The sequence below is a fragment of the Hyaena hyaena genome, unplaced genomic scaffold (genome assembly GCF_003009895.1).
Source record: "Hyaena hyaena isolate Hyena2069 unplaced genomic scaffold, ASM300989v1 scaffold_680, whole genome shotgun sequence".
In the NCBI taxonomy this organism is placed as follows: domain Eukaryota; kingdom Metazoa; phylum Chordata; class Mammalia; order Carnivora; family Hyaenidae; genus Hyaena; species Hyaena hyaena.
The window spans coordinates 887,353-911,729 of NW_024081312.1; the positions used below are offsets into that span (position 1 = coordinate 887,353).

General features: G+C 34.8%; 1 protein-coding gene across 1 annotated transcript in view; it reads right to left on the reverse strand.

Moving 5' to 3' along the window:
• Nucleotides 1-24,377, reverse strand: part of LRRC7 (leucine rich repeat containing 7) — a 207,167-nt gene that overhangs the window by 18,359 nt on the left and 164,431 nt on the right. Inside the window, exon 18 of the mRNA XM_039217309.1 lies at nt 13,845-13,937. Coding sequence (XP_039073240.1) covers nt 13,845-13,937 — 93 coding nt within the window. The remainder of the gene's footprint in view (nt 1-13,844; nt 13,938-24,377) is intronic.

Consider the following 24,377-nt stretch of genomic DNA (forward strand, 5'->3'; position numbering starts at 1 on the left):
AATTTTAATCAGTTTTTCTTCCCATTTAAAGATGGAACTACAGACAGCTCTCAAAATCCTTAGAAAACTGCATAACTTTTAACCACTAATCAACTTCTAGAGCTTATTTTAAGGAAGTAACCGGACAAGTTGCAACATTCATTTATTAATACGTTCATCATAGTATTATCAGTAATAAAAATACAAGCCACACATGAAACTCTAATAACAGGGAATTGATTAAATTAAAATAACTTCATACCACAGTATGATATATGATCATTAAAAATGAAGTCCTAGGTGACAGCCATAGAAGTTCACTAGTGCTTAGTGATACAAGCAGGAAATAAAACATTATATGGCGAGATACTATTATTATGCAATGATACTGTCTTTGCTGAAATGTGTTCATATGCATATTTGTGTGGGAAAATATCTGGAAGGATATATTCCTAAACATTAACAGTGGTTGTTACTTGGTAATGGTACTTCATATATACAATGTTGTATGTATATGTATATTTTGTAAATGTATATATAATATATATATAATGTATACATAATGTTATATGTATATGTATATTTTGTTTCCATTTTTGCTTAACTGTCTTTCCTAATTTTTCTATACTGATTATGTACCACATATAACATTAAGAAATAACAATTAAAAAATAGGTTAATGTCACTATTCAGAGTGACAGAGTGCTCAGCTTCAATTGTACAAATGGTCAGTTCAAAAGGAATAAGAAAACTGGTTGTTTGAAAAGGACAGTAAAATAAGGCATGATGGGTAATCCACCAGACCAGTGAATGGCACTGGTCATGAAAACAAATATAATTCCCACAGCCCTGTACACATTGGGCACGTAACACTCATGCCATCAGTCCACGACACTGTATGTGCAATTGGTCCCTGTGGTAGTCCTCCTCTTTGCCATCCAGGTCTCTCTACAACAGGCAGATTGTCACTATTACCCAAAATAAGCCACTACATCTCTAGGTGCCAAAGGTGAAGTTATTTTGAATATTACTTTATCCCAGCAGTCAAAGCCTGGGCTCCTAGTTAATTTTGATTGCTTTCTTCAGCTTATTCTATGGGAACCATTTTAATAATGTTTGCATGAATCTGGACCATAGGAGCTAAATTATTGGCCATTGTATCTGCAGTGCTGGGAGGAACTAGTAATGCTCCACAACCTGACTGCTGAAAGAATACAAGTGTAGTGTACCTGGCAGGCTTAATTTCATCCATCACAAAGCTCTGTGGGATTCAATCGCTGTTCTGAAGTCTTACATTGAATCTTACTCTTATGGTGGCCTGAGCCTTCCAAAGCATTTATTGCTGTTTTCTAAAGCTTTAATATTTCTTTTCTTAAATTGTTTTCTTTTTTCCCTTTTTTAAAATTAAAAAAATTTTAATGTTTATTTATTTTTGAGAGACAGAGAGAGATAGAATATAAGTGGGGGAGGGGCAGAGAGAGAGGGAGACCCAGAATCTGAAGCAGGCTCCGGCCTCTGAGCTGTCAGCACAGAGCTTGACGTGGGGCTTGAACTCACAAGATCACGTGTGAGATCATGACCTGAGCCAAAGTCTGACGCTGAACCAACTGAGCCACCCAGGTGCCCCTCCCTTTTTAAAAAACTTAAATCCATGTTAGTTAACATACAGTGTAGTAATGGTTTCAGGGGTAGAATTTAGTCAGTCAATAAATTTCATAACTAAGAAACTGTTACTGCCCACTGGTATATATAATACATGCATACATGTCTGATCAGATAGCATACTGCCACATTAATTGAAACAGATAGCAATGAGTGCTATGTTTGATAATGCTCTGTGGCGTTCATTATTTGTGGAGGTGGAATGTTTCCAAAAAGATTGCCTGCAAAGGCTACTGCTCTGATTTTTCACTCTATTTATAGGTAAAAAAAAATAACTCTCAACCATTTTGGGGCCTCTGCTATGGTGAATGTTGATGACTTTGATGCAGTTTTTGAAAATCTTTTTGTAGTAATGTGTCAGTCATCTTTTCAACAAATTCATTTTATTCTGAGACTTCAAAGAATACTTTGGCACTGATGACAGAATTTGGTAAGGAATCAAACTATTTGTATTCTGAACGTTAGAATGATAACTTCCTACTATTTGTTAAAAAGCCATCATGTATGTATCAAAGATCCATATCATGGCATTTAATCTATTTTATAACTCTGCAAGATTTAAATTATGTCCAGTTTCTTTTTTTTTTAGCTTATTTATTTTGATGGAGAGAGTGTGAGTGGGAGCCGGGTGTAAAGAGGGAGGAGAGAGAGAATCCCAAGTAGTCTCTGCACTGTTAGCGGGGAGCCCTGTGTGGGCTCAGACACAATGAACCTGAGCCAAAATCAAGAGTTGGACTCTTAACTGACTGAGCCACCCAGGTGTTTCAAATATGTTCAATTTCCTGTAATATTTGATTGAGTGCTAAATGTGGGACAAACTATCATGTAATACATTCAAAACAAGTGAAACAACCTATATACCTAAGGTCATAGCAAGACCATTTCGCCCAAGGAAGGAAAATACCTCGGTAACTCTTTTTCAATGAGGTTGTGTATATTAGTACTTTTGCTGCTGCTGCTGCTGTCAAGTTAACACAAACTTAGTGGCTTAAAATACCACAATTTTATCATCTTATGGTTCTGTAGGTTAGAAGTCCAAAACAGGTCTTACTGGGTGAAGACAAAGGTTTTGGTACAACTGCATTATTTTCTGGAATATATAGGGGAGAATCTGTTTCCTTGCCTTTTCCAGAGTCCTCTTTTCCATCCTCAAAGTCAGCAATTGTTCATCTCTCTGACCATTCTTCTATATTCATGTCTCCCTCTGACCACAGCCAAGAAAGATTCTGACCCACATGATTACATTGGGTCCACTTGGATCCAGGATGATCTCTTTACCTCAAGGTCCATAATTTAAACTCACCTGCAAAGTCTTTTTGCCATGTAATGTAACATATTCACAGGCTCTAGGAATTGGGATGTGGCTTTCTTTAGGGAGCCATTTTTTTTCTGCCTTCTCCATAGTGTAGGAAGTGAGTAAAAAAAGCATAGCTCTAGTGTTACCTTATGTTCACCATTCATTAATTGGAGACTTTGGGCAAGTTAATTAACTTTTGTGTACTTTTCGTCATCAGTAAAATGGGTATAGTAATGCACATACCTCATAGTTATTAGATTGCAAACATGCTTAGAATAGTGGATGGCACTCAGTGTAGCATCAATAAATGTTATTATAATTATTGAAAGTCTGAAAGCTGAGCTAAAATCTAAGGTCTTTATAGCCAGTAAAACCCATATTGAGAGTTTCTGAGTCTCCAATTGTACCAGAATGATTGTCCAGAAATTCCTCTTTACCCTCAATTGGAAGTATATTAAAAGGCCAACATTTGTGATCTTTCTCTTGAATGCACATCAGATAAAAGGATTTGCATCTCTTGTTTAGGGAAGAGGGCGGGGAAGATAGCTGGGAAGTCTCTACTCTCTCATCTGTGGTTTCCTAGAGGTGGCTTTCAGTGATAATGGCTCCAATTATTGTTCACTCTCAGTAGTGGACATGGGTCCCAACTATAGGGCTTTCTGATGGTTCTTACTAAATTTCAGGGGTTACTTCCTTTCATAGCTTCAAGTCAGGAGCATTAGCTATTTGCAGTAATAGCTGTTAGAATCTAGTTACTGGCTTATGGCATCTCTGAGTATGTTGCTCTAATGTCTAACATCTCCTGATGGCCATAATGATTTTCCCCTTGAGAGAGAGCATCTCACAACAGAGCAACAAAATACGTGCTGCAGCCCTTTCCGAAGAATAGATGTTTGCTTCTCTCACACACCATATCTGGGTGTGCTTGAGTCAGACACAGACTCCCTGGAGTCATGTATCACAGCTGGACCCCCACAGGTTTGAACCAGAGCTAATCTAGAGAGGGCTGGCCAGATGCTACTAATAGGTGTGACCTGTTGCCATTTCATTTCTCTTTCCCATTTTTTTAAAGCAGTCTTCATGCAAGTCATAAATGTTTTTTTCCCCTTAAAGTAGTCAGAATGGATTTTTTAAAAAGTTTTTCTTTTCACAAGTAATTTTGAAAAGTAGAGAGTATGGGAGGTTTTTCATGGTTAAAATCTGACATTGTCTTACTGGTTACCTAGTCTGTATACCTCTGGACATAAACTTTAATGGACTCAGAAAGTTAGTCCACAAGGTGAACATTTAACATTCTAACTTTAGAGGAGAAAGGAACTTTATATGGCTTTTTAATGATGAAGGTGAATGACTGTGACAGTCTCAGCTATTGTAAAATGTAGACCCCGAAATAGAACTTGTCTTAAGGGAACTGCAACTTCAATTTATGAAATACGCTTTTCTTTAAAATTCTGAAAAATCTTGGTGCTAGCTGACGCTAAGAAATTGATTTCTAGGAAGGCCATATCTCAAATAAAAATTGCATACTATTACCATTACAATTCAGAAAACATTGGTTAAATATTATAGAATAAAGTATTTTATGCTCTCCTATACTTAATAGTTCATAACATGTTTCTGGAGGAAAAACTGACTCATAAGGGGCAAACAGAGCTATAGATTCAGTAGCTTTTAAGGTTTTATTTTTGTTTGTTTTTGTCAAAAATGTGGCAAATAATTTTTTTTCATGGGTTTAATTTCCCAATTAATAGGAAGCTGTGTTGTGGCTCATAGAAACAGTGTTACGCATACACAATAGACTGTATTTAACTCCTGTGATTAGTAGAAGATGTGCCACATCAAGGATAAAGGTATTATCAATAGTTTTCCTCTCTATGAGTCAGAAGTGTGATCACAAAATATTTTAAGACTAATTGCTGAGTATCAAATCTTTGGCTTTGGACAGTTTGCTATCTTAACGACTGAGGAATCTATATGTAGCAAGACAAGAGATGTATCCTATGGTCATTAGACACTGAAGGAGAGTGGGGAGGGTGAGAGGAAGAAAAAGGGGCATTAGCAGCTGATATGATGCTTCTGGATACAAATGAACTTAAGTCAACAAAATAATGACTATAAAATCCATAAGAGATGAACAGAAATAGTTGTTTAGAAGCCTAGAAAACTCGAGCTTCAAAAGACAGAGATATAAATATGCTACAACAGACCAAAGTCCTCTAAAAATTTCATGAAACTCATCTTCAGAGGTGTTTAAAGGAACACCAAACACTTTTTCACAAGTTTTTAAATAAACATTAAAAAGGAAATCACTTGGCTTCATTTGTAAAAAAAAATTACTAATAATTCATTGGAGCAACACAGAGACTGGTAAAGCCCATAGAAATTGACTACATGATTACAAATATCCTGGTGGCACTATAATGGAGATGCTCCTAATGGAAGAACTACACATTGTTTGTTCTTTAGACTTGCATCCTTCTTTAGGTCATTTTAAGGGTTTAGTAGCTAAAAAATTTTAAAATATATACATATTACATATACTAAATATACATAAATACCAACATACATGGTATATAAATATTTATATTCTAAATACATGTTTAGCAGCAAAATAACATATATATAAGTAATATATATAGCTATTTATAACCTATATATATGTATTCCTCAAGATACTGCTCTTCTGACTAGCTAAAAGCATCCAAAAAGTAACCTATTTATTCCCCTTTATTTGAGATATGTGTAAGAAAGACAAATAAACTACTAGAATACTTTTATTGTTTGATGCTGATCATCATGCACTATTCTTTTTTGAATACATGGGTTAAATTATATTTGGCTTTAATTACTTTATAATTATAATTTCCTTTTATCAATTGCTCCAGTATTCCAATTATAAGCTAACAATGAAACATCTCTGGGCTGTCTGTCCATCGTAACTGAAAGTATCTTTGCCTCCTGCTCACTCATTTCTTGGTGAAATGCTTGAGCTTAAAACAGTATTCTTTCATTTGATTTTCACATTTTCTCTTAAAGACAAATGATTACAACTCCTTCACACACTGTCTTTTCAGATTTTTGCCTCTTTGGAGAAAACAAAAACACGCTTTCATTTCTTTTATTTTATGAATTCTTTAAAGCCTGTAGTTAATAAACCATCTCAATTGCTACTGAATATTTGGATTGCTGAGCCTCCTACAGTTTGCTGATTCTGTCAGAGTCCCTCGTGGGTTCTCTTTTCAGCTTCCTATATAGCATAAAATACTAGAAACTATTAAAAACAGGAGTAGGTGACTGTAGGTGGCTGTGGATTCTTCTTTGAAGCAATTCCTAAAATAGTATCTGTAATCAGCTTTCTGATGATCACTGCAGACTGCTTCAAAGCCCCTTCAATGGTATAATTTTTGACACTATCTGTTCATTTCAAAATAACGAACTGAAAAGTGAAGAATTCAGTGAAAATTTTTTGTCATTTATGCCAAAATAAGGTTTCTGTAGTGAAAAATCATTTTGTAAGCTATATTCAGTCAAGCTATGATTCTTTTAGACTTAATTTGGCTTTATTTAATGGATAACACATCGTTGTATAGTTAGACCTTGCTAGAAGTATTGCTCAGAGATGGCAGTGAACTCAGGAGGTCAAAAAGGCCAGTGGTAAATACCCAGAAGGCAAACAGTTGTAAATTCCTGACACACTGACTGATGAAGTGGCCAAGGCTGTGCATTGGCAGTATAGCGTGAAGTGACAAGAAAGGTTTTTTTCTTTTTTCCATTTTTAGTGTCTATATTCTTCCTATATTATTTGAAATTTTATATGGCAATGTTTTCATTTGTTCTTTGTGTAACTTTTTAAACAGTGTAAGTTAAAGCAAAAGGGCTTTGCAGTTGTATACATTTGAGACTAAGAATGTATTACAGTTTTGTTTTATTTTTATTTTGTTTTGTTTTATTTTATTTTATTTTACTTTCTTTTTGGGGGGAGAGCACACGCAGGGGAGGGGCAGAGAGAGGAGGACAAAGGATCCAAAGCAGGTTCTGCACTGACGCGCTGATATCAGCAAGCCCAACGTGGGGCTTGAACTCACAAACCACGAGATCATGACCTGAGCCGAAGTCGGACACTCAACTGATAGAGCTACCCAGGCGCCCTAAGAATGTATTACAGTTTTAAAGGATGATGATTAATGTCACCCAGAGTAAAAGCAATGACTCCACCTCAGCTGGGGTGTCATACAAAACCAAACATATTGTGGGGTAAAGGGATAAAGAAATCTTCTCATGTCTAGGTATCCCACTAAATTAGTCATTCAGAATCAAGGTAGAAAATTTTTTTCAAGGAGAAAATAGAATGAACTTAGGATTTTTCTCTTTCAAAGAGACTTAAGTATACCTCAATAAACAAAGAGACAAACAAAACTAAGATATGATTCTTCTTTAATCACTTTAATGCTTAGTTCAACACTAAAAGAGGTTGATTCCTATTTCCTGTTCATAAATGTCCTTGGGGGTCAAATGATAGTAGCTTGTAGCTCAGAGCCTGGAGCCTACTTCGGATTCTGTGATTCCCTCTCTCTCTGCCCCTCCCCCGCTCATGCTCCTTCTCTCTCTCTTTCAAAAATAAATAAATATTAAAATTTTTTAAAAATAAATTAAAAAAAAAAAGAATCAACCCTTTGAGTTTAGATGAGTACTCAGCACAATGCTGAGTACGGAGCCTGCTTAAGATTTTCTCTCTCTCCCTCTGCCTCTCCTCCACTCATGCTCTCTCTCTAAAAAAAAAGTAAATAAAATAAAATAAATAGTACTTTTTGATTGTCTCATATTTTTCACATGTATGCCCCAGTGATATTTTTTTGTGAAGAACCAAGCCCATGTTGAGTTCTGTTATATCCTTTCATAAGCTGAAATCCATGTCTTTTCTGTATTTTAATGTTTAGAATCTGCAGTATCTAATTGGCTAAAGCACAGTGCCATGCCTTTTAAAAGAGTTTCACATAAGTGGAATACATGTAGGAATCCTACTGATAGAAGATTGTGAAGACTACATTCCTATCCATGTTTCTGAATCTATTTTCTTTAAAAAAAATTTTTTTTAATGGTTTATTTATTTCTGAGAGAGAGAGAGAGAGGCAGCATGAGCAGGGGAGGGTCAGAGAGAGAGGAAGACAAAGAATCCAAAGCAGGCTCCAGGCTCTGAGCTAGCTGTCGGCCCAGAACCCGACGCGGGGCTCAAACCCACGAACTGTGAGATCATGACCTGAGCTGAAGTCAAATGCTTAACCAAATGAGCCACTCAGGCACCCCTGAATCTATTTTGAACATATAAGACAAAGGACAGAATATGCAAAAACTACATTTTTTATTTTTTAAAAATCTCACTTTTAATGTCCTCAAAGTGGCATTCTGAACCTCAAATTACAATTTGACTAAGATGCAGGTGAAATAAACAGTTATGTTGTAAAATAATTATGCTTGGTATTTATTTTTAAAAATTTAGTTTTATATCTAAAAAGAGATGTTTCTTTTTTATTTTATTTTATCTTATATATATAGCAAGAGTGTGAGTATGGGAGAAAGGCAAGAGAGAAGAAGAGAGAAACCATGTTCAGCATGGAACCTGACATAGGGCTCAATCCCATGACCCTGGGATCATGACCTGAGCCAAATGGAGTTGGACACTTAACCAACTGAGCCAGTTGGTGCCCTTTTATATGCAGTTTAATATTTATGTAGTAAATATAAATCACCTGCTATGTGGAGTTCTAGACAAATGTGTTTGCTATTACTGATTTTTATGACAAGACATGATAAGAAATAGACAAATGGCATGTACCTTTTTCATAGGCCAAGAACATATCTTTTTCATCTTTTGTTTATGAATTACCCAATGCCATGAAGCTGAGGAAACCTGGAAAATTATTCTTGTGCATTTTCTAACTTGCCACTGCCAAGTGAGCCTCTCTGTATTATTATCCTTGGGTAAAGGTATCAAGTAAATGCTTTGATTCTGCTCATAAAACACATCTTCTCTTAATTTTTATCATACAAAAACTTTTATTTGATGCAATACTCATCTCCACACAAAGAATAAAGTCCCATTATTTTTCTAGGTGTGGAAGGAAGGGTGTAAACGTGTTTGAATCCTGTTGCAGGCTTCTTAGGCATCTGGAGTCAATCTTTTACAAGTGACGTAGGGTAGAATATAATAACTTATTCTGAAATTCCAGAACATTTATTTAAGGTTTATTAGAAATTATATTTCACATTTTCCATGATTACAATATTTTTCATGGACTTTGGACTTTGTCTGCACTGTAGGCAAATTAAGGCATTTAAAAATTTAACAATTTTCATTTCTGTGTCTACATGCAGATTGCCCAAATCTGTGGAAATATGGGTGGTTTCTATGGCATCTATTGAACATGGGTATTATGATAAAATGGTGAAAAATAAGTGATTCTTTGATCCCAATGCCCTAGTATGTGTATTTCCTGATATCAAGTATTTTGAGGATATCTGTAAGATAGCTTTTATTTTGATATTATGACCAGATCATTTTTCATGTGAGTATTCAGTACTATACTTTTAGAATATATAGAAAAAGAGACTGAGTTTTCTTTGATATCTTTAAACATTAGGAGCTTAGTTCTTCCTCCTTAAATAAGGCAATGAAGGAGAAATAGCAGTCTCTGAATGATAAACTATGTGAATGCATCATTAAAAATTCACTCATCTACAAAGTCTTGGGCTGAACTATGAAGTCACTACAACAACACAGTACCCGTTATCCATTAATCCAGTCCCTTCTTTCTAACAACATCCAGTGGAAATTGTATTGGTCAATTATTTGAATTTTGCAATCATGAATGATTATCCCATGTACATTTAAAAATAGGCAAAGATTACTGTGGTTTGTTTGTTCCGCTGGCAGAATCATCGCTCTAATGATACCTTAACCCAAAAGTTATATAATTGCTCAGCGATTCACTGTGTACAGTCTGCTTCTAATTATCTAGGTTCAATAGAGAATACATGCTGACTTCCAAGAACGTGTTGAAGCAAATATCTAGACTATCACTAATTAAAGGACTTTGTAATACTTTCAATATTAGAATATCATATTAGTCTCAACTCTACAGGGTATAAATTTGTCATGTGGCTCTTCTGCTAAGTGGCATTTGCAGATAGCGGCATGCACCATAATGCTTATTAAGAGAAAAGGATTTGGAGTCAGATCAATTTGTGTTCAAATCTTGTCTGCCACATATCACCTAAATGACCTTGGACAAGTTAATTAACCCCTCTGGGCCTCAGCAAAATGGTGGATAATAATACTCAACTAACACAAGTTGTTCTGAAGATCAGATAAGTGCATGTATATAAAGAGCATAATAGAGTGACCAACACACTGTAGATACTCAATTAAAAGCTATTATTCTTATTCCTTTTATTATTATCATCAGATTTGTTAGGTCAAAATCTTTCATCTCTCTGCAGCATATGGCTATCCTGACAGCAATGTTTCTCTATGATAACAGACCAGATCATGGCTTCCATCAACTTTACTGGGAGGACAGAGGAGGCAAGCATTATATAGGGCCGTTTTTTTCCATTTTTCTCTTTCCAAGTATGTAAAAGCAGTTTTCACCTGGCAGTGAACCCAAAATAATGAACTCCATGATAAGTGAATTCGTCTGTTCAGCTCTTAAACCTTGACTGACAATGACATGAGCTTCAGGACTAACTGTGCTCCATCCATTTAGCCCCAGGAGACTCTATTTGATTAGGACTACTTTGTGGTCTTTGAGAGGAGTTAAGTTTGTAAGGCCAGGTGCTGTCTGAAGCTCTCAAAGTCCAGTACAAAACAGTCCCATATCTGGCTTAATCCTGAACTCCCCCTAAAGCCTCAGCTAACTTTTGGAATGTCTTAAGTATTTTCTGCATAAACTCATGCTACCCCAGAATTTAAATTGGAAACTTCTGCCAGACTAAACAACAGCTCACTCTTGCCCTATTCTCACACTCCCAGTGTTTTGGGATGACTACTTCATACTTCATGCTTTCCCTACCTGGCTATATACAGGCAATCAGTTTGGATCCTATCTCACAATGGACCTTGACATTGGGCTGAAACAGTGGTTCCCATCAATCATAATGAAGAGAATGGAACAAATCTATTGGCTGCTTTGTACAGAAAGTTCTCAATGCCTTGAAGACATCCAGGCACCTTGGATATTTAGAATTTTGAGCGGCATTACAAAACAGTCATACATTCATGAACAGTAAGTAAAAATAATACACTGTTCTTTGGAGAATATTTCTAATCCATGAGTTGTTTATTGAAAGCAAATATGTATTGTATTAAAGCTTAAGCTTTTGCCTAACTTTGACTAGAACTCCTTATAAAGCATTCACACTGATTCAGGTAGCATCTATTGAATTTAAACATCTGTTTAATTTGGTTCTTGTCACCCTCAGCTGTAAATTAGCCTACTCATGAAAAAGCAGTCTGTTTTTCAGCAGTGAAGAGAGGAGTATTTTTTAAGTTCATTTTCATTTTCTTACCGTTTGCCATTTTGGGGTTAGTTTAGGCACTGGGTTCTACTCTAAATTTTATGCAACCACTATAAGAATGGGACACGGGGCTAAAGAGATGCAACTGAATTTCCAAGAGATTAATCCCTTTCCTTGTGAATGAATTAAATTCTTGTAATAATTGTCAGAGCCAGTATCTTAGGTCCTCTGGACACTTCTAACTAAATATCCACCATATGTTTGGCATGACATCAAAAGTGGTCAATAAATTAAGAGCAATCTTGAGAGTCTTCTGCAGATTTGGAAGTTTTAATTACTCCCATCAATTTTGCAATAATAGAGATTCACTTTTCAGATTGTAGAGTGTTTTAGAGAATAATCAGGTGAAAAAAAGTGCTTTTGGGGGGAAATTTTTCAGTGGACACAGAATCAATTCAAACTTTATATCTGTTGCTTTTAACCAAAAGAGCAAATTATAATGTCATAGAAATAGTTCAATTTCACTAGAGGCATCAATATGTTATAAATGTGAAATTAAATTAATATTTATAAAGTGTTCACATTTGTCATAGTGGAAGAATTAGAGGAATAATTTTAAAGTCTCACATTTACTCCCTCCTTCAGTTGAAAATAATAGCAGAAAAGCAACGGCAGCATTCAGACCTCTTGACTATTTAGCAATCTGTTCATTCTTAATTTAAAATATTTATTACCCTGTACCTTCCAAAAATATAATAAAAAGATGTACATACTGGTGAGAAAGGAGAGAAAAACATATCTTTTGGATTTTAACTATCTTATGGATGATAAGGTTATTGACTTCTCATTGGAAGAATTTAGGGAGAAGATGTGAAACCAGTGACAAAGAGAAGGGTCAAGATGAATAAAACATAATGATTTGAGTCTTTCTAAATACTACCATATGTTTCTGATAATTGTGAACTTTCATAATTTTTTGTCTTTAGATATATTGATAATTTATCAAAATTAAATAAACACTTGTTTTTGCTAAACCATATTTTAGTTCTACTATATCAATGGTTATCCTCAACATCCTTTCAAAATAGAAAGGCAATAGTTACTGGTACATAGATATTTCTAACTGACATCCTCCTAATTATAATGGGCTGCCTCACACATATTCCTTATATATGAATAGCTACTCCAACGAGTTGACCAAAGGAATTCCTATCTATAGGGATGTCTTTATAGTCCCTTCCATTTTAATGTGTAGAGTGTGAATAATTCTACTTTCTAGCCTACTTCTTCCTCTCGTCTTCTTCTCCAGAAAGGAAACAAAGAAGGTCACAAACAATGTTAGAAAACAAGAAGATGGAAGAAATAGAGGAAAATAAGGGGTAAAAGCCTGTTTCAGGCTATAGAAATCTCCAGAGTAGGGGCACTCATGGTTTTTCAAAAGCAGGTTTTATGATCAGAAATTGATGTATGGGTTATTATTTTTTTTATAATAGTGATAAGTGGATAACCTGTCCCAGGTTGTGTCTCAGAGGTAAATCAAGACCTTGTGGAGGTTTTACTCATATCTAATTTCTGTCTGTTTTCATCATCCCAAAGTTTTATGGCACTTAATGCAATTAAATTTGATGAGGTCAAAAGCAAATAGTTCCAATTATCATCAAATTATAGTTACTGACTGATTCAAAGTTGAGAGCATTACACTCTGATGCCAGCAGGATAGCTCAGGGTAACTTTTCTAAAATAAAAAAAAGTCAGGTGGTTCAGGTCCACAATGTGATCATACAGGCTAGATACAAATTTGGACAGAATGTTCATGGAGCGTGGACATAGTGGTGAAGTTTTACTCATGGTCTGACAAACAGGGGTAGGCATGAGAGGAGGCCCTGATTTTTCTGCCATGGCTAATTTTAATTTTCCCATAGAATATTTGTTTTCTGTGGTCTTTCAATCTATACATCTATTAATGAAATACTTCATGATCATGATAACTTAAAGAGGTTTCAGTCAGCTGGCCCTGGCAATGAAGCATTATTTAATTATTCTGTTACTATGACAAAACATTTTCCCAAATAAATGATCTACAAGTAAACTTTTGGAAACAACTTGTTAATAATTGCCTGTATAGTTTTCTTTGAATATATATACAAGTGTAAGCAAAATGAAACACAAAAAAGAAACAACTTTTCTTTCAAAGAGAATCATTAATTTTTTTCCCTATTCTTGGGATTTGTCAAGCACTGCAGTGAATTGTTTCCCCTGTGCTGAAAAAGTATGTAACTGGCTTCATAATTAGCTAGTTTATTAAAGCCCAGTAGGTTTTTTCTGACTTTGTTTTCTATAGTCAAAGACAGTGTTTTCCTATAAAACTGTCAATAAGAAATTCACTTCTTACCTTGTCAGAAGGTTTAAATGGATTTCCTTGTCCGCTAATTCCACCACTGATACTAAATCCAAGGCCAGGATTCTTTTCTATTCTCACACAAAACTATGTAAAAAAAAAAAAAGGATATAAAAAAAGTGATCAAATATATATCAAGGCTAAATATCTTCAAATAACTGCATCCCAGTAGAAGAGATTCACATTTCACTTAAGTTGTCAGGGTTAGTCTCTATTAACAACTTATACACAAAAGACGAACAATTTAGTGCTCCTATAGGCATAAGTTATGATTGAACCTAGGTTGAAATTACCTGGGCAAACAGATATTAGTAAGAATTTATTCATTAGTAAGAATACTATGTGTAGGATTACATTTTGACAAACAGGTTTTGAAAATTTAGATTTATAACAATAACAAGATTGTGCATTATTTAAATTACCTACTTTAAATGAACATATATTATGACCAATTTAGAAGAGGCTGTATGAATAAGTGAAAGAGAATTTGCAAGTATACATTTGGGGAAAATATGGTTATTTAATTAAGTTGCCCCTGCCTTCTAGGAGAGTAGTTCAGTTCATCTCCTTGGTAGATGGTTCTATTGTTTCGAAATAGCATGGCCTTTCTTTTGAGAAAGGGGAGGACTTTTGACCATAGCCTGAGTGAGTGTGGAACAGAGAATGAAATACTCAGTAATAAATGTTTTGGAGGTTTGACACCAGCTCCTGCAGGGGCAGTTAGAGCCCTTGGAAGACAGAGAACACTTAAAAAGAAAGAGGTCAGGAATATGGAGAAACTGTGACAGGCAATATTGATGAGTATTTAGGAAAGTGAGGGCTAATATTCTAGTATTCTGTGCTTCACTATCTCCCCAAACCCTAAATGAAAGTGTGTTAAACACAAGAGAGACCAAAGGGGAAATGATGGCACCGGGAGTAGGTCCACATCATGCTAAGGTTGTAGCAAAGATGGTATTGTAAGAGTGAATGCAAAATGTAAATCAAGAATCCAGCGGAAGAGAAATTGTTGCCATGAATGACCTAGAGGAATGATAACAAACTTAGGAATTCTTGATGATCCTGAGCTGGGATATGTATGAGGACCATGGTGAAAACGCTAATTTTTGATGAAAGATGGTATGATGTGACTCTAGGTGATTGAAAGACTCGGGACCCCAGAGGCAGCAGACACTTTCGTTACACGAAAATAGAAAGGAAAAAATCCCACACTTTTATTATAACTTTTAAGCACAGAACAAGTGCTGGAACTAGGTGAACTAAGTGTTACTAGAGATTGGCAGGCAAAAGATTAATAAGGAATTAAGAAAAAAACTAAAGAAATACAATAGCATATGTTTGTATTTATAAAAATATATACTGGGAAAGTTCCTAAAGATGATTGGAAATGTTTGCTTTCTTAAGTAGCTTAATATTTTCCGTAGCAATCCTGCATAGATAGCCCGTTAATTTCCTTATGGACAAATGCAAATGCCCAAATGCTCTCTATATTTTTATTTTCAAGGTATCTTTAATCTCTATCTCTTAGATAGTTCAAGGCAAACTTGAGTACTGTGCCTGGCTTAATTAGCATATATTATGAGCCACTGGGAACTGGATTAATTAGGTTTGGCTGTTTAATGAGACTGTCCTTAATTTACTGTTATATTTCATAATAATAAATATAATGTTAAACTATTACAGAGTTCACTTGCAACACAAGGGCAAAAAACTATCCACTAACGTAATTTTTACGGTAGAGTCTTTAATGAATAGTTTCTAAATTATGGGTAACTGCAATTACGATAAGTGCTTTCCCATATTTTTATTTTAAAGATATGTTTAATTACAACTTTTTCTATAACTGAGCTAGATTTGTTAAAACTAGCTATCATAAGGTATTAGCAACTACAGTTATAATAGTTTTGTATTTGTTATCCACAGTTCACCATCTGTGGATATGAACATATAATAGCTTGAAGGAATATTTTTGCTTTATTCAATATACCAGTTTATTTTGTAGTTCTTTTTCGTTATTAGTGGTTAATTAGAAAATAGGAAGAAAGAAACTTATATCATTTAAACATTGTACCTTTGTGTTTTCCCATATATCTGCGCATTGCCAATTAAATTATTTGAAATTTGGGTTATGTCTTTCTAATGTGAAAATTTTATATTGCACAATGAAATATATGGAAGGTATATACACTTCTGGCTTTCCCCAGGCCACTATAAAACCTGAAAGGAAACATATGCAACACATTTTATTTACAAAGTAAATTGCTGAGAATATTTTCCCATCGTTCTTTTTCATTGTACTGACAATATCTATTTTATATTATTGTCAATCTAGAAGGCACTAAAAATCTAAGGGAAACAAATTTCACATGTGCCAAGTATATGAAGAACTGCCTCAATATATTTTTTAATAATAGAAATAATAAAGATGACACTGTGGTTTTATAAATGTGACAAATAGCCATAAATTCTGATCTGAAGCTAGACTGCCCTTGGGCATGCTATGGTATGGGCTAATAGGTTGTGTTGTGACTGTTGTGTCCCATAAAGCATGTCAGAGAGAGTATCATCTCACATATAAGGAGTTCCACCTAACTGGTAACAAGGTCATAAAATTTAAGAGGAGAGGTTACCTCACAGCCAAGAAGCAGTCTGAAACTAAAGAGAATTATCAAAGCAAAAATGCAGTTTTCTTAGCAAAAGGTCAGAACTAAGAGGCTAATAAATAGCTTATTTAATGAAGTTAGCATTTCAATTTTCTATTAAGATACTGATATCAATGAATGAAATTTCTGGCTGAATATATAAACAACAGCCTGGAAGTCAAGGGTGTATTTGCTTCTTTTAGAGGCTACTTCTATCACTTGATGTGTCTGGTCTGTGTCAATCTTGCTCTAATTAAAATACCAGGTATTATTTAAACAGGTCTATGATAAAATGGATTGTTATGTGGCAGTGAGGCCCTGTGAAGTCACGGTCTATAATCTCTAGAATGTAGTAATCTCATTTGGTCTTGCAATGCTCTAAAACTTAGTGGCAAGAACAAAGGAAATGGTAGTACTTATGTAAACACATGCACATAAAAACAACATGTATGTGTGTGTGTCTTGGGAGGTTAGGGAGTTGCATTACAGAAAGATATTTGATGATGTTGTAATGAACCAGTTTACTATGATATGTTCTAATTACCATTCTCTTTCCTAGCAGTATGTATCAAAACTGTCAATGGACACCTATTGCTTTTGCTGCCCAAGATCCATTCATCCTAATTCTGGTAGCTATAAGCTTAACTTTTCTTTGAATAATCACCCACTTCTCTATTCTCAGTCTGCTTTGGATGAATCATGTTAGGTAGGCCTAAAACAAAGCACCATATACCCTAGAAATATGATTGTTGGCAGGTGTGACAAAAAATACTTTCAAATATGCATTGTCAAAGTATACAATGGCTCCTTCTTAAAACATGTGATCAGCTATTAGAAAGTATGCCAGTTATTCAAAAGAATGCTTCAATTATTAACTTACATGCTTGGTAAAACCATTATAGCTTTGAAAATGAAAACTGCAGAAATCATGATTCATGACTTTATTCCCCAAATATTTATTGGTTTCCTATTAAGTGCCAGACATCTTGTCAGACATAAAAAAATATCCCTGCCCTCATGGAACTTGCATTCCAGTGGGGAAGACAGATAGTAAACATGTAAGCAATAAATAATTTCAGATAGTGAGATGAGCTATGAGAAAAATAAAGCAGGAAAGGTTGTAGAGAGTGATGGAACAGGAATGTGGGGCTACTTTAGGTAGAACAGCCAAGAAATTACATTTCAACTGCTCAAGTGACATTTTAGCAGAAATATGAATAATGTAAAAGATGAAGCAACAAACAAAAAGAAAAATGGCAAAACTACCAGCCTCCAAGTCAGTTATTTTAAATGCCCTAAAGACAGATGGGTCTTTATAATACCAAGAAATAACAAGATGGCATAAGGATAAAGTCCAGAAACAAACCCTAACATTTATGGTCAGTTGATTTTCAACAAAAGGTCCAAAGTAATTCAGTGAGAAAAGAATAGTATTTTCAACAAATGATACAGACACAATGGGATATCCACATGCAAAATAATGATTTTTACCCCTCCCTCACACCACATACAAAAATTAACAAATCAGAGACTGAAATGTAAGAGCTAAAACTATAAAACTCTAAGAATAAATACAAGAATAAATCTCCATGATCTTTAATTAGATCACAGATGATTTCTTAGATATGAAGCCAAATGTGATAAGTGATGACTGACGATATAAAAATTAAAAACTTTGGTGCTTCAAAGGAGACCACCAAGAAAATGAAAAGACAACCCACAATGGAAGAAAATTTTTGCAAATTATATTAGGGTCTTATATCCAGTTTATATGGACATCTCTTACAATTCAGGAATTAAAAGACCCAAATAACCTAATTAAAAATGGCTAAAGAATTTTAATAGACGTTTATTCACAGAAGACATATGAATGCCTAATAAATGCATGAAAAGACACTTGACGTCTTTAGTCATTAGAGAAATGTATATCAAAATCATAATGACATACTATATCATAGGGTGGCTATAATAAAAAAGATAGGTAGCAAATAAGGGTGAGAATGAGGAGAAATTAGAATACTCCTTCATTGCTGGTGGGAATGTAGTTTGTGGTAGCCACTTTAGACCAGAATTTAGAAACTTCTCAAAATGACAAACATAATTACCATTTTGTGAAACAGCAATTTCATTCCTAAGTAACTACCCAAGAAAAATGAAAACATACATCCACACACAGACTTAGAAATGAATGTTCTTACCAATATTATTCATAATGGCTCCAAAGTGGAAATAATCTAAATGTCCATGAACTGATGGATAATCTGTGGTATATCCATGTCATGGAATATTATTTGGCAGTAAAAAAAGGAATGAATTAGTAATACATTCTACGCTTAGCACATTATGCTAACTGAAATTAGTCATAAAACCCCCATATATTGTATGATCTCACTTATTTTAAATCCCCAGGATAGGCAAATGTATAGAGATACAAAGTAGATGAGTGATTGTCTAGGGCTGGCAGGAAATGAAGGGGAGGGGGTATGATAAGTGACTGTTAACGGGTACAAAGTTTCTTTATGGAATGATGAAAATGTTTAAAAATTACATTATGGTGATGATTGCACAATTTTATAAATATACAAAACCCACCGAATTGTACACTTTAAACAGGTGAACTTTAAGGTGTGTAAGTTTTATCAATAAGTTGTTAAGAACAACAACAGTTTCAGCATGACTAGAGAAAGAATAGCTGAAGGAAAGAGTAGAGAGGGGCAGGGACCAGGATATATATAATTTCAGAAATTTCAAAGCCACTAGGACTTTTTAAGCAGAAGTATGACATGATATGATTTATATAATGACATGATTGATAATATGAGATATATAATATATGTAATAATTATATGACAATATGTAATAATTATATAATATAATCAAATATATAAATGTTAATATTCAAGAATAAATTTTTTATTCTTCTATGTTCATACCTTTTTTTGTTGTGATTTAGAGATGTAAGTCCAACTCAAAGTGCTAATTAAATCTTTTGAAAAGACATACTAAATAAAGATTAATGAATAAAGTCCTCTGATGTACCCATTTTCTAGATCTTCCAGAAAAAATTAGCCAACTCTGTGTGTATCTAAGAAATAGAAACTCAAATGTGTAACTAACTAAAATTTAAATAAAAATAAAGAAACTCAAATGCTTTTTTTGGTCTGTAAATAAATTATAAAGGTCATTCACTTCATTTCCTTCACTTGGGGAAGAAAACCAAGGTAATCAAACATATATTTAGTGGAAAACTGACAGAAGCCTTCTGTTCGTACTGCAGTGTTTACTGAATTCTACTATTTGTAGAACTTGTCATATTGAGTTACATGTTACTTGTTTCCAACTGTGGATTATAACTTCAGAGTTGCAGTATTATTTCGGTTACTGAAGAATAAAATTCTAGGGAGGAAATATAAATACTAATACTTTAAGTGGAATAGAGTGAGGTATGGGATGTCCCTGAAATCAACTGAGTAAATAGCATATATTAAAAACCATTTTAATACCTATTTTCTGACCATCTTCATCAAATTATTACCTTTTAATTTAAAAATCCATAATTTGAATAAGATTTTCCAAGTTTTTATTCTTATATCAAATACTCAGAATAATGTTTTCTTCACTTGGCCTCAACAAATGAAAGCTTCACCTTTGTGAGCCCTTCAGGCAGCTGACCAGAGCATCCAATCTAGAGAAATGTCTGAAATCTTGTCTTTTAGCCAACTGTTTCATGTACTTCACATATTATCAAATATTAAAGTGATTTCTTTTGGGGCGCCTGGGTGGCTTAGTCGGTTAAGCGTCCGACTTTCGCTTAGGTCATCATCTCGCGGTTCGTGGGTTCGAGCCCCGTGTCGGGCTCTGTGCTGACTGCCAGCTCGGAGCCTGGAGCCTGTTTCAGAGTCTGTGTCTCCCTCTCTCTGACCCTCCCCTGCTCACGCTCTCTCTCTCTCTCTCTCATTCTCCTAGAAATAAATAAAAATATTAAAAAATATAAAGTGATTTCTTTTAAGGTACACTGGGATGATTTTGGAGTTTGTTTTCTTTTTTTTCCCCTTGAATATGAGGGATGCAGATCACTTTGTATAAGTCACAGAAGCTAATTCTAATGTAATTCAAATGTAGTAAGTTCTCTTTCAGGAACAAACTTTAGTTTGAATGTATACTCAGGGGAACTGGCAAGAGACAACTACGGAGCTCCTGCCGTCCTGGTAGGTTAGGCTGATTAGTGGGTGTGTTCTCTTCTCTGGGGCAGATATGGACTCTGGGATTTATTTTTCCATAGTTTACAGTTTCCATGTGGGCTTACTCTTGACTTCTGTGTTTGGCTATAGTGCAGCAGGCTGCAGCATGTAATGTGTTTGACTCAAGAAACTGGATTTTAATACAAGCGTAGTTTCTAAATGGTTGTGTGACCATAGGCAAGACAGTTAACTTCTCTGAATCTTACTTTGCTAGTCAATTAAACAAAGTGCTCTATCTATATCATATCATTATTAATTGGATCAAATAAGCTAATACATGAAAGGGTTTTGAGATGTTTGAAGCATCACGTTGATGTTTTTCCTTCCTATTGCGGCTTTGGTATCTGTGTGTTCCACATATATGTAAATATACTTCTCCTTGGAGTATACATTCACAAAAAATAAAAACCAAGTTAATGTTAGTTTCTTTTATAAAAACATTCAGCAAGTTATGGACAGTTTATGTATCAAATTAGTGATAATAATGTAATTACTCAGCTGGTAAATTGTTGAGTTATACAATATCTAAAGTATGGGCTCTTAGCCTTGGCCACACAACAGAATCCACCTGGGGAGTTTCAAAAGTTCCCATTAACCAGGTCACTTCCAGACTAATGAAATTAGTTTCTCTGGGTAGGAGGCCAAGGCATCGGTGATTTTTAAAGCTCCTGAACAGATTCTAATGTACAGCTGAGCTTGAGAACAACCAATATACAGTATTGTATGGTGACAGGGATGAGAAGGTGCACAGGATCGTCACTTGGATTGAGAAACAAAGGGAGGAGCTCAGAGGAGGGACACTATGGCTGCAAATTCTTCATGTAGAATGGGAGTCAGGCCTTCACTTTCTGGTTTTTTTCAGTCTCCTGCTTTATAGAACTCTGACTTGAATCCTCTATTCTGTTTGTCGACAGTCAAGATGGTTTATGCATTAAAATCTCTTTTCTAAGTAAAATCCCTGAAAATGAACTTCAGGTAATATGCACATGGTTTTGTGTTGTAAATAATTTGTTAAAAAGAACATCCATTATTAGAAATCAGATTTCTAGTCTATAGAAATTAATACCTGGAATCTGGGTAGCACATTATGATTTAAAAATTACTTTCAAATATTTTATTGAATTTAATCCTGGAGCTGAAAACAGACTTGATTTTTAATACCTATGAAAAGTAAACATGTAAATATAAGTGCATTAAATTAGAATTGTTGGACATTTTGCCCTGTTTTGTTGTGACAGGTGGTTGGAAATTTGAGATGTTTCATAATTGAGGAGGAATGTCAAAGTTTATTAAGTGTTTCTCTATGGTCAAACAAGGTTAAGAACATTGGCTAAGTAAAAAATGACCATTTTAATTCATTCAATGTCCTCAGTGGTGGCATTTATTATATATGCTCATTGCTATATGGAATTTATTCTAATAAGACTAGAAATGTATTAGTTCTTTAGGTCACATTAATGGATACAGAGGTATGCTTTTGTTAATAATAAAACTTTCTGCTTATTCAGTACTTTTTGATTTTCAAAGCATTGGAAGTGCTCATGTGAGTTCAAGTCAACATTCCATCCAAATAAGGCAGTTCTGTAAGTCTGAATTGTAGTTGAAGCAGATTTAATTAATATTATTTGACAGAAGAGGACACTGAGGCTATAGCAGGCAAGTGTCTGAGATCATGTGGTTAATTTAATGGTAAGATTGGGACAACAGAAGTTCAGTTTTGAGTCAGACAAACCTAGGTTAAAATTCCAGCTTGACCAATTACACCTTTTACAAGGTACTTATTTTCTCGGTGCCTTGGTTTCTTCATTTGTAACAAAGAAAAAAAGATTACTGTGATGATTAAATGAAACATTATATGTAAGCAGGACCAGCTATACACTTAATGTTGCAAAATGAAAATGTCAGGTTCCTTGTTAGGTGATTACTACTAATGACACGTTGGCAACAGCAGAGCATTAAACCAAGTGTGAGGTGTTTCTAAGTACCAGACTTGGTGAAACTGCTCTGGTCACATACCCCTGAGGCCCCTCTGTGTTTAAGACATAGTATAGGGCTCCTTGGTGGCTCAGTCTGCTAAGCATCTGACTTCAGCTCACGTCATGATCTCATGGTTTGTGAGTCTGAGCCCCATATTGGGCTCTCTGTTGTCACTGCAGAGCCTGCTTCGAAACTTTCATATCCCTCTCTCTCTGCCCCTCCCCTGCTCATTCTCATTCTCTCTCTCTCTCCCTCAAAAATAAATAAACATCAAAAAAAGATACATACTATATACGGCATATATACTATACAGTAGTCCCTCCTTATCTGCAGTTTTACTTTTCATGGTTTCATTTACTGGTAGTTGACTGTGGTCTGGAAACAGATGACACTCCTGACTAATCCTTAGCAGGTCAATAGTAGCCTAACGCTATGTCACGATGTCTACATCATTCACCTCACTTCATCTCATCATGTGACCATTATATCATCTCACATCATCACGAGAAGAATGAGTACAATACCAGGTATTTTGAGGGAGACAGAGGCCTCATTAACATAACTTTTATTACAGTTTATTGTTATAATTGTTCTATTTTATTATTAGTCATTGTTGCTAATCTCTTACTATGCTCAATTTATGAATTAAACTTTATCATAGATTTGTATGTATGGGAAAAACAGCATATATAGGGCTCGATATTATCCATGGTTTCAGGCATCCACTGTACATTTTGGAATATATCCCCTATGAATAAGTGGGGACTACTGTATATAGTATATATAGCATAGCAGACACTCAATGTATGGTAACTGTTGTCACTTCTTTACCTATTTTTATTCAGAATTCTTTTCCCTAAATTAAAAAATGTGCATTCATTGTAATTGGGTATTGTTTTCAACTATAGCATTGCAATAAGTGGTTACAATTTCAACAATAAGCATTGCAATAAGTGACTAATTTTAAGTAATTAAAATTTTTTTATTTTTACCTTTTAAAGAGAGAGCATGAGCAAGGAGAGGGGCAAAGGGGGAGGGAGAGAGAGAGACATAGAATCCTTTTATTCTTTTTTTAATTTTTTAATGTTTTTATTTATTAGAGGGAGAGAGACAACATGGGTAGGGGAAAGTCAGAGAGAGAGGGAGATACAGAATCTGAAGCAGGCTCCAGGCTCTGAGCTAGCTGTCAGCACAGAGCCCGAGATGAGGCTCGAACCCACGAACTGTGAGATCATGACCTGAGCCGAAGTCAGACGCTTAACCAACTGAGCCACCCAAACACCCAAAGAGAGAGAGAGAATCTTAAGCAGGCTCCATGCTCAGTGTGGAGCCCAAGGAGGAGCCTCTGTTCCACAACCTTGGGATCATGACCTGATCCGATATCAAGAGCTGAATGCTCAACCAATTGAGCCACCCAGATGTACCCCCCTTTTTTATTTTTATTTTTTAAAATAATTACTTTTTTAAAATGTAAAATCTCCAAACTTTAATAGAACTTATTGTGCTTCATCATGCTGTGTAGTCTCTCTATACTATGTTTCTAACATTTCCTTGCACTTAAAAATATGAATGATTTAGTTTTTTACCATATTGTACAGATCTTCCTTGACTTACAAGGGGATTATATCCAAATGAATCCATGATAAGTTGGAAATATTATACGTCAT